The following is a 16,383-nucleotide window of genomic DNA, read 5'->3' as shown; positions in this document are numbered from 1 at the left end:
TTCACCCACCAGCCTATTGAATAGAATGTACCCTTTGCATATTTGCAGTCCAAAGTGCTTTCCTCCCCCCATCCCTTGTTATTCTCAAAATGGTACCTACCATTTGAGTGCATTATGCATATCACACACAAAAAACAACCCGATGTGAGTCTTTTATTAATTTATAGATTTAAGATTGACATATGTTATCTCAAATATTTAAGAACTGCTGAATAAACTTACCTGAGACTAGATATATCCTGCTTAATCTCAAGCAAGTCATCTTCATTAACTCCATCTTGCCGATGCTGTTTCTTTATTTTGTGGATGTAACGTGTAACCAGTCTCCTCATCACTTCATTGTAAATAGCCTGCCCTCGTCCTGGATAATTTTCATTGTGATTGGTAGACTGCGGAAGCAGAAATCTAGCATAAGCTGACATAGTCATCTCTTCTCATGAGTACTCTACTGAAATATCATGTTATTACCTTGAATGTAACGTGTTTATATTACATGAGTGAAATGAAAACCTTAAAAGTCTGACCAAAGTTACAGGACAGACTGCATACAGCCCAAATTTACATGAGGTATCAATTGTTATTTATAGGACAATATCATGGCTGCAACACTGATAAAGTGAGCTTCAAAATGCAATTTTTGTCATTTTAAAGATGGTGCCTCCTCTACACACACTTGCACCAGTGAAAATGAGTGGTTTCTTGCCCTCCGTCAGCCTAAAACTTACAGAAAATTCTCGGCAAATGATAATTCAATATCTGTGCATGCTTATCACACCAGCAAGTTTTTTAAGGGAGATGAAAGTTTGACAATGGTCTCAGTTCGCAGCAGATTGGTAAAAACGCCTTCGCAGTGGCTCATAAGTGGCTGCACGTGGATCCCCCAAAGACACAGACACAAACTCAAACTTGAAAATATATGTACAGCAATAGCTCTGTGCTAAAATGTAGCAAACTTGTGCAACCCTACATGCAGAAATCCACTAGACAAGAAACAAAAACAAATTAAGGTTTTCATTTGACTCCCCCTTGTATATTTCAATTCCTACCTGTATGCTTTACTTGTTATGGTTTCAATGAGGCTTTAAATTTTATATAATATATAATTTTTTCATGCACATTGTATCAAAACTGTAAAGACACTTTATAATAGGATTAAATTTAGAGCTAATGATAACTTTAAGGTAAGGGTTTAAGATAAGAGGAGTTTTCCTTGTATACTTTGAAGAGTGCAACATGGCCTTATGTGCCAATGCACCCCAAAGATTTTAACTCATTATCATCATCATCTATTTTATCTAAGGTGGTTGACCATGTTATGGCCATGGTTCCTGATATGGCCACCCCCCTATTGTGAGCTAGCTAAGGAAAAAATCCGCTAAATGGCATCAGCATCCAGTGAGGGGGACCTCCTAATGTGTCACGTGATCATTTCCCATCCAGCCAGGTTGAGCAATATGGTGTCAGTTGCCTGTTTTGTGTTTCTCGTGTGACCTCTTCCTGTTTTTCTTTGGTAAGTCCCCTTTGTTTTATGCACATTTTGCAAAGACTGTTTTCATGAAAACCATCGTACTCTGTTAAGTTTTTAATGCTCTTTCAATTGGTGTTGTCCGTGATGGTGTATCTCGTACGAGTTGTTCATAATCACACGATTATTCACAGTTTTCGTGAAAGCTGACCTGCTCCTGATATGGTCACCCAGGTGTTTAAAAATAAAATAAGCTTATGTTAACATAGCAACAAAAACTAACTTGTGATTTGTAACCAGTAATTTGTTTTAACAATCTCATTTTTGTCTTGGTTTGTCTTGAATGATTTCAATTTTTTTTTTTTTAAATACGTAAATTGTAATGTCAATTTTGTAAACAACTTCATTTTTAATGGAAAATTCTGTTTTGAATACACTTTTGGATTACAAAAAGGGTTACTTAGTATCATGTTTATTCCTTTTACGCCAAAATAATTTAATTTTAGCAGAACTACACTATGAAACTGAAACAAATCACGATTTTTAGAACATTGAACAAGGGTGGCCATATCATGTGCACATGTTCCTGATATGGCCACAACGTAGACTTTTGGAATTTCGTTTTTTTGAACCAGTAAAACAATTTTCATGGGGAATGTAATTTTTTTTATGGAAGTCCATTAACCTGAGAACGATTTAAAAAAATGATTTTGATTTGGTTTCAAAATGGCGGCTAGAAAAATTCTCAAACCTTAGCATGGCCATAACACAGTCAACCACCTTACATCAACAATTTTCATGCAAAGTGGAAACCATAGAAGTTAAATACATTGGAAAAAATATGACAAGAAATTTAATATGTGTACTGTGTGACAGTAGCGGTGATTAGGTTCCAAAACTGGGGGGACAAGGTGCCAAAACTGGGGTGGGGGGGCAAAGACAGTTTATTTCCATTTGCAGATAAGTTTTAGCAGAGTGCAGGGGCAAAAGTGGCGAAAAGTGGGGGCAACTGCCCCCCTAATCACCACCACTGCTGTGTGATGATAAATGATTCAAATACTGTATAAATGGCAACTGGTATGAATTTATTATATAACAGAACGTCTAGATAGTAGAACTTCCATTTTACATGTAATCTTTTCACTTCCAATAAAGCATTTCCAGATTTTAAATTTTTACATGGTACATTTATTAAGTATGTGTTTGGTGTGTTTCATCAAACTTTGCTGGATGGACTGATGGGTTTCATCATCACTCTACAAAGCAGTGTCAGCAATTACGGGTGACAGTTGCCTCCCCCAACTTTTTGCCACTTTTTGGCCCTGCAGTATGACCTCTTAATGCTAAGCCTTGTCTACGTTGCTCTCCTAGTATATTTTACCTTCCTCCCCCCACAGTCTTGACGGTCTTGGCACCCAATGACCACCACTGCTACAACCTCTTCTGGTTTTATTATTATTATTATTATTATTATTATTATTATTATTAAAGATCAAACTGAAATCTAAGCTTTGTCACTACATCCATCTCGAAGCCAAGATCTGCCAAATAGGTTTTGAATTGGATGGTGTGTGGTCAGCATGATAAGTTGTTTTTAGCTGGTTTTCTATATTCAGAGCCTACAACTAGTTCATACTAAATAAAATTCCACAATTGTCCTCATGATACTGCATCAAATCCAAAGTACGAGGGGCGTATCATAAAGAATTACACTTTATTGTTTTAATGCAAAATGAAATGGCGTAATTCCACACACTACGCAGAATGGGCGCATAGGTACCTTGTCTACCGCCAGGTGGCATCACCATGTGACAGTGCGTAGTCTGTGGCCTGTGCAGCCGTCGAAGCACAACGTCACGAGTGCTGTTGCGGACAACATGGAACAAGATGAACGTGGTCAACGATGGACGAGTTGGTTTTTGTGGAAGGAAGGGGAAACAACGGCACGTATCCATAGACGGTTAGTGGCTGTGTGTGGCGAGTATGCAGTGTCACGGAAAATGGTGTATAATTGGGTAACTGGCTGGAAAAACGGTCAAACGTAGACGGAGAAGGGAAAGAGTCCAGGGCGACATGTGAGTGTGAAAACAGACGCAAACATCGCGCGTGTGGAAAATGTCATACTGGAGAACAGGCGTGTGATGTTTACGGAACTGGAGAGGATTACGGGATTAAGCAGACGAACCCTGCAACGCAATGTGCACAGTGACTTGAAAATGGGTAAAGTGTCAGCTTGGTGGGTACCGAAATGTCTTAACGCATGCCACAAACAACAATGCGTAGACATTTCCAGGGAGCTTTTGGAACTTTACGACCAGAATCCAGCTGATTTCATGGGGAAGCTTGTGACAGGTGATGAAGTGTGGCTGCATTACCACGAACCGGAAACCAAATCCCAATCCATGCAGTGGAAACATAAGGGTAGCCCCCACCCAAGAAATTCAAAACAGCGCCCACGGCTGGGAAACAAATGGCCACTGTGTTTTGGGATAGTGATGGCATCATCCTCATTGATTGGCTACCGAGGGGAACCACCGTTAACAGTGCAGTCTACGTGGCAACACTGACACGGTTGCGTCGTGCAATTCAAAAGAAGAGGCAAGGCAAATGGGGCAAAGGTGTGCTTCTCCAACATGACAATGCCCGGCCGCACACCAGTCGTGAAACAACAGCTGCTATTGACCGACTGGGTTTCAAGGTGTTACCACATCCAGCATACTCTCCCGATTTGACACCATCTGATTTTCACTTGTTTGGCGCCATGAAGAAGCCCCTGTGTGGTCACCATTTCAACAATTGTGAGGAACTCCATGAGGCTGTCCAGCGATGGGTGCACACAACTCCAAAGAACTGGTTTCAAAATGGTCTCGAACGACTTCCACACCGCTGGCGTAAGTGTCTACAGCTCCAGGGGGACTATGTTGAGAAAGTGCATATAGCCGATTCAATGTATCTATGTCTGTATGTATCAAATACAATAAAGTGTAATTCTTTATGATACGCCCCTCGTATTTGTGTATCTCGCAGAATTGAGCCACTTTGCAGCAAAGGAAAAAGTGTTTGTTAAGCACTACCACTGATCAGAATGCTACATTTTGAAAATAGCTACACCCACTATTCAAAAATTTGCTTCTCTACAGCTATTCCTATCTGCTACTTTGTTTTGCACTACTTTATCATAAAAAACAAAAATTTGCATATGGGTATTCAAAAGCCCTTAGCAGGTGTTCTTATTAGAAAATAGGTTCCACTATCACCACAATACCAGTCATTTGATATATTTCGATAGTGGTACTATCTGTTACTTGTTTTACCATTTTTATTAGGAATAATTAATTTCTAATGACTAATATGAAGACAGTATTTTGAATGAAAAGTATCAATGGCAATTTTTCCTCACCGACTCCTAGGATAATTTTCAAGATAATTATGTGAATCGATATCCAGATATCCAAATTGTCTAGATATCCATCATTAACCTGAAGTAATTCTTCAATAATTTAAATGGTGGTAATCTATATAGCTTTGTATATTTTATCCGAGTATTTAAAATCAGGATTATCCATATATTGTTATTATGAATATGTAGTGGGCTGAACACTGTTGACATACCAAAATTTGCCTCAAAACTCCAAGAAGAAAAGTAGCTATAGCGAAGCGATTTTATCTACAAGCCCGGGAACAAACAATGTACTGACGCGGTACCATCTCCGCTTCAAACGCCGTACCCTTTTGTGAATGAAGACAGTGGATCTTCGAAATTAATAGGATTGAACCATTAAATTGTGCAACGCGGAATTACGAAATCTTTTAAAGCAACCACCGCCGCCCGGGAACAAACAATGTACTGACGCGGTACCATCTCCGCTTCAAACGCCGTACCCTTTTGTGAATGAAGACAGTGGATCTTCGAAATTAATAGGATTGAACCATTAAATTGTGCAACGCGGAATTACGAAATCTTTTAAATTTCACGTAAGTAATTTTAAACCGCGTTTACCGCAACCACCATGAATACAGCTACAGTTTTAAAAATGAAGTGCTGCTACAGCTAAAACTTTTGTAGCGCCACTACAAGTAGCACGCTATTTCTGACCAATGACCACTACAATGGTAAAAAAAAATATATCTTGATAGTACAATATTGAAAAATTAAAATATTGTCATAAATATCATAGCAGTACAATGTTGAGTCACCCTACATCTGCATGAACTTGCCTCTACATTGCTTGCACTTCCAATCAATTCCATAATTATTTTTTTTATTGATTAACTGCAAACATCAAAATAGAAAAAAATAAGCTGCAGTAGGTATCTATGTAAGTTTACTGCACATTTAGTACGGTGATACTTACTGTCAATCATGATCTGTTATTTTTCGATAGACTTAACAAAATACTACACACATGTAATTTACACAATCTTAACTCAGAACTACAATAAAAATAATAAGTACTACATACACACACTGAAATTCTATTTAATAAAAACTATCGTGAAGGTGTTGGAAAGAAATGAGATGCTACATGTAAAATCTACATGCAACAAACACTAATGGAGCAACTAACACATCACATATAAGGATAAGGCAATTACACTACCTCTAAATACAACTGGGTGAGAAGGGAGTAAATACATAGAGGTCAATCATGAAAGAGGGACAAATAATGCTTTATGAGTTCACATGACAAAAAAGCAAGTAATGAACACCACACTTGTAACTTAAGTAATTAACACCACACTTGCAAATAAAGTAAAAAAATAGTGAGTGTATGCACAACCTCGTTACTGCAAGAACTGTAAATTATTTTTCAAGAACAATTGCCTCCAACAATGTTCTTTGCATTATTAACTATATTATTATTATTATTGATGTTTTGATTGTTTGTGTGTGTGTGTGTTGAGGTGGGGGGGGGGGGGGGCATGCTTGATTTATTCATTGAAATAAAATTTATGTGTGTCAACACTTGCATTATTGTACCTGTTGCATTATACAGGGTTTAGCCGCTTACCATAACCAAAATCAATACTTGTCTCTGGGTATTAAAGGAGAAATTAACAGCACATGTAAGGACAAAACACAGCCCTTCAAGGGATTATACTGGCTGTAGGTCCAGATGCTAGAGACTCGTTGCCTTGCAAAATTGCAGTTAAACGAGGTGTACTATGTGAAAGTGAGGTTGACATTTGGATGCCTTCTCAAAAGGTCACTGTTTACACCCTGTGTGCTTCCATACATTCATGTGTGTAATTATCCTTAAAGATTAGCCATGTAGTTTTCTAACTTCATAATTCCAGGTGGGAGATTAAATGAGATTTTCACTCAATGATGATAAGCAGAGATAGTAAATCCTTCTATTATTATAAACATGTAAAAAAGTACACTACAAGGACTTATTTAGGGGGTCTACGGGATTCAGACCCCCCAAAAGATTTATCAAGTACAAAATTAAATAATGAAAAATATATTTGTTTAGCCGTTGTTGTATAATTTCCTCTGAAATTATTGGAAGACAAGGATTATATTGTAATTATAGGGCTTTGTAGACACGAAGGATGTATTTAGGGTGTACAGACTCCCCCCCCCCCACTCCCCCACACACTCGAAAGACTTATTAAGTACGAAAATTAAATAATGAAAATATACTCATTGACAATAATATTGTCAATATTGTTGAGTAATATTAACAAATGAAAATTATATTAAAGAGGAAATAAAAAAGTAGGCTTAATTCAGGAAATGCATGTTACTTCTCTATTCATAAACTTTTGTCTTATCGTTTAATATCTAAGAAACTAAAAGTAAAAATATACAAAACAGTAATTTTGCCTGTAGTATTATACGGGTGTGAAACTTGGTCTCTTACATTGAAAGAGGAACATAAATTGAGAGTATTTGAAAATAAGATCCTTAGGAAAATATTTGGACCTAAAAGGGATGAGGAGGCAGGTGAATGGAGAAGGTTACATAATTTATATTCATGTCCAAATATTATTAGAATAATTAAATCAAGAAGACTTAGGTGGGCACGCCATGTGGCACGAATGAGATAGGAAAGAGGAGTTTACAGGATTCTTGTTGGGAAACCTGATGGTAAGAGACCTATATGAAGGCCAAGATAAAGATGGAGGGACAACGTTGAGATGGACCTAAAGGAAATCGGTAGGGATGGAAAAGAGTATATAGATCTTGTTCAAGATAGGGACAGATGGAAGGCCTGTGTTGCTGCAGCCATGAACCTTCGGGTTTAACAAGGCTAGAGAGTTAGTTAGTTATACTCGTTTAGCATTTGTTGTAATTTCCTCTGAACTTATTGGAAGATAATATTGGGATCATATGGCTTTCAAGGACAGGAAGGCATATTTAAGGGGGGTCCATGGGTCCAGACCACCCGAAAGACTCACCAAGTACTAAAATTAAGTAATGAAAATATTAGCATTTGTTACATAATCGATGGTTATTAATTTCCTCTGAACTTTTTTACAAGGCAAGGATTATATTGGGATCATACGGCTTTGAATCACATTACAAAGAAGATTTATGTACACTACTACTCAAAATAATATGCATAAAATTTTAATCAGAAACTTACTTTTCTCCAACTACATGTAACATTTTTGTTATTCGATAAATATTCAATTATTTATCTATTTGACATTAATTTCATTTGCCAGGTCACTTGTTTCTATGTAAATTATTCCGATCTTAACTACAGGTAAGCTACGTAATGAATATGCACTCTTATATCTCTATTCTTATACAGTCTTTTTACTTAATTGTGTAATAATAATATATTAATATATGTATTGTAATTAGTATTAATTTGATTTATAATTATTTTTATATAAACATTATTATTATTATTATTATTATTATTCCTAAGACACTTGGTTTTGAACCCCCCCCCCCCCCCCCCCCGTGAAACCTATTTCTAGATACGTGCCTATTTGAGTATGATTTTTATTGTCTCACTTGTACAGAAAGTAGTGATAAAGTAGTGCACACAGGGGTATGTAAGTTATGTAATGAATTATATAAGAATATCATGTGTTCAATTAATATTTAACAGAAAGACATTAACTATGTACCAACAATAAAGTACGGCTAAGGCATTGCATCTAAATGAATATTGGTTCTAAAACTATGTAGATGCGCTCAGTAGTCTTGATGTAAAGCAAGATTTCTATAGTGCCTTCATTTGCATATTGTGCCACTTGACTGTGACTCATGCAGCAACAGGAACTGTGCTGCTTGCTGGCAAAATCGAATGTGCGTAACTTGGTTACAGTTAAAGTTATTTTGAAAAGTAACTATAAGTTATTCCTACAGATACTTTGTTCTAGATAACATATAGCTCACATAACAGTTCTCACAATCTTAACAATTGTAAATTTGCACATTCTTTCAGATGAACATTTGGTTCAATACTGAAAAAATCTCTCTGAAGAAAATGTCCATCCAGGTGAAAATTTAAAGAATAGTAACCGAGTTAAAGTTAATACTATCAAAAAGTAACTGCTTACATGCAAACACTGCATACATGTAATAAATATATATAACCAGAAGATTGTTTGAACTACTTACATACTTAGAAATTCTTTTATAAACAGAGTATATGAATTTGTCTCTTTTATAATGATAGAGATAATAATTAAACAATAAAATTAGGTAAGAATAGAAATATCAGGCCAGTAAAATTATTTCTAAATTTACTAATATGGAATTATCATCACTATGAATGACAAATCATTACATCCTTATTAAAGATATCAGAAAGAAAACACTTTTAACAACAACCATACATAGTTTCTCTCACCTGCGAATGTTCACACACACACATATTGTTGCAGTAAAAGTCAATAATTATGCTTTAATTGGCTCTTGAGTATACAACCTTTAAAGTTAATCTATTTCTTGAAATACATTTCATCTGTAATATATAACTAACATCACATACCAACATCTTGCTTCAAATAAGTGAGCATTCCTTACTTAAACATTCTCCTCAATATTTTAATAATTCCTCTCTAAAATGTTCAAGGAATAATAAAAGCAATGGTTAACTGTAGGAACAAACTGACTGGGAAAACTATGGTTTACACTTATCTGTGTCTGGTGTTTTTTGATGAAATATCTCTATCACTATGTTACATCACGGTAATTCATTGGCAACCATTCAGAATGTTGTTCTGTTTTTTTTGTTATATCATCATCCAAAGTTACAAATGTTAAGTTTCCTATTTAATACATACTATACACAACAGTGGCAGTGGAATCAAAAACCTGTTATATGAAAATAACAGAAAATAACAGTTACAGTTTTAAACTTTCAATACAGCTTTTAATAACCACTAACCAATACAAACCAACTAAAAAAATGAGAGAATCATTAAATAACTTTAATAACAGGCAACATTACTGTGGGCTATTACAGCTTATTGACACTATCGGCTTACATCAAATTTATTACCAAATAATTACCAATTTTTTAAAAAAAAATTTAGAAGGGTACTGCAAGATTGTCTAAGAGAAAGGTTTTCTACTCAATAGATGAATTTATTATGCACTCAAAAGATGATTTAAATTTATAGAATTGTTCATACATGTAATACTGTTCTCTCCATACTCACCGGATGTACTTATGCATGTACATTTATGCTATTCTTGCATTATGTTTTATATTTATATGTTTATGCTATTCTTGTATTATGTTTTATATTTTTATATGTGTATGTTTATATTATTCTTGTATTATGTTTTATATTTGTATTGATGACAACATCTATTGCATTATTGTAATGATTAATGATGAATATTGATATTGATGAGCCAAAACTCAAAAAATTATAAGTTCATCTAAAGAAAATTTGATTTGAAAATGTTGAAAGAAAGGTTACTTGTTCTTCAATAGCAACATTTTTGTCCTGTTACTGGGACTTTCCTCAGGAGGTTGGGGATGTGTGCCACCAGTGCCTAACTTCATCATTTTAACATTTACTTTTCTCCCTTCTTTCAAAACTCATTTGTTGAGCCAGAGGAAAGTTCCAGAAAAGGGACCGAAATATCAAAATTTTAGGGCAAGAACCACATGTTGGTACCCTTTCTTATTCCCTTATTTTGGAACAGTTGTTATCCAAACATGCAAGGAAGTGTTACCAGAGGCTATTTGTGATTATACAGTAGTGATTGCTAACCATCTTCCGTTCAAGCATAATGCATTGGACTATGAAAATTTTGTTTAAGCCCAGAATATTTCCATGTGCAAAATCTTGAAATTCACCGTTAATTTGACTTATTTTACAATTTAGTCAGTTCTAATTAATTTATAATTTTATTTAACACTAGAAAATCAGTAGTCCAGTATTTAATTGTTATGAAGAAGCATGTTTGTCTACTTGCATTTTAGCTATTTCATGTTACTCTCATGGGGGATTGCGGAAAATTTGGCAAATAATTTCAAAATAAAGAACTCTCGAAGTATGATATGCTTGATGTTATAACTGAATGTCATAAAAAGATTAAAGGGGAGAGAACAAAGAGTTACAAAAGAAACAAGCTTATAAAGAAATAAGTGAGATGAAAAGAGAGAAATAAAGAAGTGTGGTAAACACAATGAAAGCAATAAGAAACAAAGACATAGGAGTAGAAAATGGGAAGAAGTAAAGTGAGAAATATGGAAGTGAGAGAGGAGAGAAATAAGAGGGAGAATGAAAAAATCTATCCTTATTCTTTAGGGCATGAAGTGATCCCTCTTTCTTTCTGCAGGAACCCATGGTCACACTCTAGATTAATCGCAATGAAGAGGATGAGTGATGATGTGATAAATTGATGAAGCAACAAATGCAATGAAATATCAACCTCTTACCCAGGATTCAAATCCAGGACCCCTGGAATCATAGCATGCTACACTCACCATTCTACCATGGAGTGTTTACTTAGCCAACATTGTACTTTTGATGCTCCAAATAGGAACACAATGTTTCATTGTTTCTCTATTTTAGATATCACTGTGCAACAAATTTTAACTTTTTTTCTGTCTCCTGCATGAAAGAGAGTTTTTCTTAAAGATTTTGACTTCCAGAGTTCGAATCTGGAATTAGTTTAGCTGTATCACCCAAGGTTTTTCTGAAATGTGGCTCTCACCATGAAATTCTCCCATACCAGGTGTGCTGGAAGCAAGGGTTGGTGGACAGTCTCAACTGTTACGTCAGTGTGTTGCCAGGACAGTACCTGTCAAAATGCCGTGGATGTGCAACCAAGTGCGAGTGATCGTGATATTGGGTTTGTGTAGGAAACATTTTGACCTTCAAACCAAATAAGGAGCATGTTCAATCAAAAGAAAAACGCAAGTGAAAGCCATCGTATCCTTGTGGAAACGTACGGTGACAATGTCCTAATGCAAGATGCGTGTGTGCGTTGGTTTTGGTGGTGATTTCGACTTTAAAGACAAAGATCACCTGGGCCAGCCGAAAACATTCCAAGACGCCGAATTGCAAGCACTGTTGGACGAAGACAATACGCAAACGCAACAACAACTGGCAGAGAAGTTAAATGTTGGTCGCCAAACCATATCTGATTGTCTTCATGCCATGGGAAAGATCCAGAAGGCAGGAAAATGGGTCCCACATCATCTGAACGACAGACAAATGGAAAAGCGAAAAACTGTGTGTGAAGTGTTGCTTTCTCGACATGAAAAAGTCTTTCTTGCATCGGATAGTGACTGGGGACGAAAAATGGATCTACTTCGAGAACCCAAAATGCAAAAAGTCATGGGTTGACCCAGGACAACCTTCAACATCGACCGCAAAACCGAATTGCTTCGGAAGGAAAACAATGCTGTGCATTTGATGGGATCAGAAGGGTGTGGTGTACCATGAGCTTCTGAAACCAGGTGAAACAGTGAATGCCTTTAGCTACCGTCAACAACTCATCAATTTGAACCATGCATTGATCGAAAAGCGCCCAGACTGGGCGACAAGACACGGAAAAGTGATTTTGCAGCATGCAACGCCTCATCACACACAGCAAAAGGCATCAGACACACCATTTCTGCACTTGGCTGGGAATTCTTGTCCCACCGCCATACTCACCAGACTTAGCCCCTTCAGACTACCATTTGTTTTCATCGATGTCTCACTCACTTTCCCAGCAACACTTCAACAATTACAAAGATGTCGAACAATGGCTTGCTGACTGGATCACCTCAAAATGTGAACGATTTTTCTGGAAGGGCATCCACAATTTGATGGACAGATGGGCAAAATGTGTAGCTAGCAATGGCGCATACTTTGAATAAAGCATTTGTTACCTTTCTCCCCAGATACACTTGTTTTCTTTCGGATCTATTAAGAATTTTTAACCGGCACACCTGGTATTTGCTTTTTCAAGCAAAATGCTATACTGAGGCTCACCTGGAAATTATCACCTGGAAATTTATAATGTAGAAAAGCAGAAGTTATAAATAACTGAATTTGATGTAAATCATGTATTTCAGAAGCAGTGGGGAGGCATGAGGGGGAAATAGCCTCCCAATTTTTGCAGCACCTGCACTATACTAAACCTTATCTGCCAAGGGAAAGTAAACTGTTCTTGCCCCCCTGCTCCCTTCCTAGTTTTGGAACTCAATTGCCGCCACGGTTGAGAATTGAAGTTTCAGACTAGATGTTTCAGAAGATCTGTAATGTGAATGATGGAACTGCACAGAGAAACACGGGAAAGTAAACATGTATCATATTCTTTCATACCTACTTAATTGCTTCTCTTCACCTCTAAATGAATATCACACATTAAAAGGATATATATAAAAAATCCTGTGGAGAATTGCTTTTTCAGACAAATTATAATTTTTTAAATCTTTGCAGGTTTATCAATGACCAACTGTTATTCTCTTATCACACACGTTAAGCAAATCGATGTGACAGGCTTGCATGATATGTGTACTAAAAACAATCAAAAATTATATAATTGTATATGGATGAAGTGTTAAGAGGAACTGAGAAACCATTTTATCCATTTATTCTTTTGTCTTCTTTCTCAGATGTCGCATGAAACATCACCTGCACATAAGTAAATGTTTCCAATGTCGATTGTCTTGGATGTATCTGTGAAAAGAGACCAGTCTTCTGACTTATGCTTTTGTCACAATACTGCCATTAACCTGCCAACATCATTTCAGCATGAAAAGCAACCAGAACAAGAGAAAATATGTGTAAGATCTCGCCTTTCATATAGCTCCATCCCTTTCATCCCTACATCCTAGAAGACAGAATTTCTGCCTTCCATTTTCACAATTCTTAAGTACCATATAAAATCACATTTTTCACATTGACTTACTGTGGTTTACCTACATTTACTTCAATTTCTGTGGGTTCGAAGTCAGTTTTATTTTCACAGAATTGTGACCTTTTGGGTATGGGGAGTTCTGCAGAATGTCGCAGAGGATGAATTACTGATTGTAGGTCATGTTGAAAGATAGTCTGCTTCAAATTAGACGTGTGTGACTAGAGAGTCACAGGGGCATTCTTATTTTGCTCAAGCTGTAGCAGTCGGAAACATGGTTCCTTGGTTCCTGCCAAATCCTAGGGACAGGAAATGATATTACTATTTCATGTAGGCATATCCTAGTGACTGTACAAGACAAACAACATACTTGTGTTGCACAGGTTTTATCTTTACATCCAAAATAAAGATTGTAGACATTACAATTGGAGTAATTTTTCTCTTCTGTGTTTATAACGTAAACTGTCCACAAATCTAACAAAAAAATTACTATTCTTCACACAGTGAAAACAATACCTGATTGTTATGTATGTTACAGTATGTTTTCTGTACCTAGGTACACAAGTACAGTGATGAATTAAGGTGGGTGTTATTGATACTGCAGCATTAGGCCTATTCCTGAAATAGGCCCAGATGAAAACAGACGAGAATTGTCCAAAAGCTGAACAGTTTTTTTTTGCTATATTAACCTGAAATTAATTCTTGGAATGAAATTTGGAGCCCCAATTTCAGACGCCTAGACACAGCATTACTTATTATACAGTTACTATTATTCTTTGAGCTGTGACGTAACTATAATGTCGTGTTTATTGCTCACCAATGATTTTAAGTTAATGCTATCAATTTTACATTAAATAGTTTACTTAGTAATTTAGCTGAGTTTTTTGCAATATCTTGGCGATTGTTGCCACTTTATTATTGTTTGGTAACTGCAACGTAGTAAATTTTTCACTTTGAAAGTTAGTTGTACAGAAAAAATCGACGGAATTTCATTGTTAGGTTTTGATGTGACCTCACATTGTGATATTGTTCGTACTGTTTCACGCACGCTTACTATGGCGTCTCAACTCAGTGGGTGGGATAAAGCGAAAAAGAAAAGGAAACAAGCAGCAGAACAAGAAAATTTTTTGGCAAAAATTCCAAAATTGAGTTCATACTTCAGAGTACGAACATCTTCGTCTCAATCGTCTGCATCGGAAGCGATTGCGAGTTTGAGTGCTCCTGAAGGCCAGGCCAAGCAAGATGAACCTGTCGAGCCAAGAGAGAATAAAGAGTGGGAAAGAGAAGAGGTGAAAGGAGATGCTATCGCTGAAGCATTAGCGCCGACGCTGGAGGATTTTGCCAATGATTTGGGACAGTGGGGTGAAATCAACGATGACACTCGAGAATATTGGGCCAAGAAAGGTCCCAAAGACTGTCAACACACTGAATCGAAGTTTGAAGAAAGTGCCAGACAATACCCGACGATACCCAGGCAAGTCGTTCCAATGTCGATGCACAAAGACTTTCTTTGTGCGTACGCATCTGCTTAATGGAGAAAAATCCTATAGATAATGGTTGTGCTATTTGCCATCGACAGGGAAGATGTTCTGCTTTGCATGCAAATTGTTCAGCGGCAGTGCTGTTCAAGCGACCAAATTAGTTTCTGTCAGTTTTGACAACTGGAGGGCAGGCGAATCCAGAATAAAAATGCATGAAAGCAGCGATGGTCATATCGAGGCTATGTTGTCCTTTGCGAGCCGACAGAGGGAAGCCGGTCATGTTGACTACCTAGTCACTAAACAGGCGAAGGAAGAGTGGTGTTACTGGAGCCAGATTGTGAAGCGGCACATCGACACTCTGATATTCCTAGCTGAGCATGATCTTGCAATAAGGGGGGATCAGATCATAGGTTCCGCTCATAATGGTAACTACCTTGGCATCATTGAGCTGTTGGCGAAGTATGATACCATATTAGAAACTATGCCAACCGCGGGAAAGGTCACGTTTCCTATTTGTCATCCACAATATGCGATGAACTGGTGAAGCTCATGGGACAAAAGATGCAGGACACCATCCTGAAAGAAACCAAGGAGGCAAAGTATTTCTCTGTCTCCATTGACTCGACGCCTGACATATCACACCTCGATCAGCTAACAATTGTTATCCGGTATGTTCTGCCTGATGGTCCAGTTGAACCGTTCCTGACATTCATGCCTATGATGAGACACACTGTGGAGCAGATGGCTAGCATACTTCTGAACTTTCTGGAGGAAAAAAGCATGTATATTACTAACTGCAGAGGCCAGTCTCATATGACAATCCGTCAAACATGTCAGGATGGTACAATGGTGTACAGGTAATTGTCAAGCAAGAATGTAAATACGCCACTTTCATTCCATGCTTCAACCACAGCCTAAACCTGGTAGGAGATCAGGCTGTTGAAAACTGCAGTGGCTGTACCCGGTTTTTTGATTTTGTTAATGGACTATATGTTTTCCTGTCTGACTCAACATATCGCTGGCAGCAAGTAAAGAATCGCTGCAGGCTGACGCTCAAGGGTTTGCCTGGAACACGATGGTGTGAACGTGCAGATGCTGTCAAAGCGCTGATAGAAGGGTGGAAGAGTATTCAGGAAGTCCTGGATGAGCTTTTGGTA

The 16,383-nt window shown here is 37.1% G+C and overlaps 1 protein-coding gene across 1 annotated transcript in view; it reads right to left on the bottom strand.

The window, feature by feature from the left end:
* LOC145991421 (transient-receptor-potential-like protein) overlaps nt 1–16,383 on the bottom strand; it is an 885,379-nt gene that overhangs the window by 18,055 nt on the left and 850,941 nt on the right. The window contains exon 17 of the mRNA XM_083127420.1: nt 223–389. Within this exon, the coding sequence (XP_082983546.1) occupies nt 223–389 (167 nt within the window). The remainder of the gene's footprint in view (nt 1–222; nt 390–16,383) is intronic.

This window comes from Lepisma saccharinum, chromosome 8 (genome assembly GCF_977018435.1).
Source record: "Lepisma saccharinum chromosome 8, izLepSacc3.1, whole genome shotgun sequence".
Classification (NCBI taxonomy): domain Eukaryota; kingdom Metazoa; phylum Arthropoda; class Insecta; order Zygentoma; family Lepismatidae; genus Lepisma; species Lepisma saccharinum.
The sequence above is the reverse complement of the archived record's forward strand: the minus strand, read 5'-3'. Positions and strand labels throughout refer to the sequence as shown.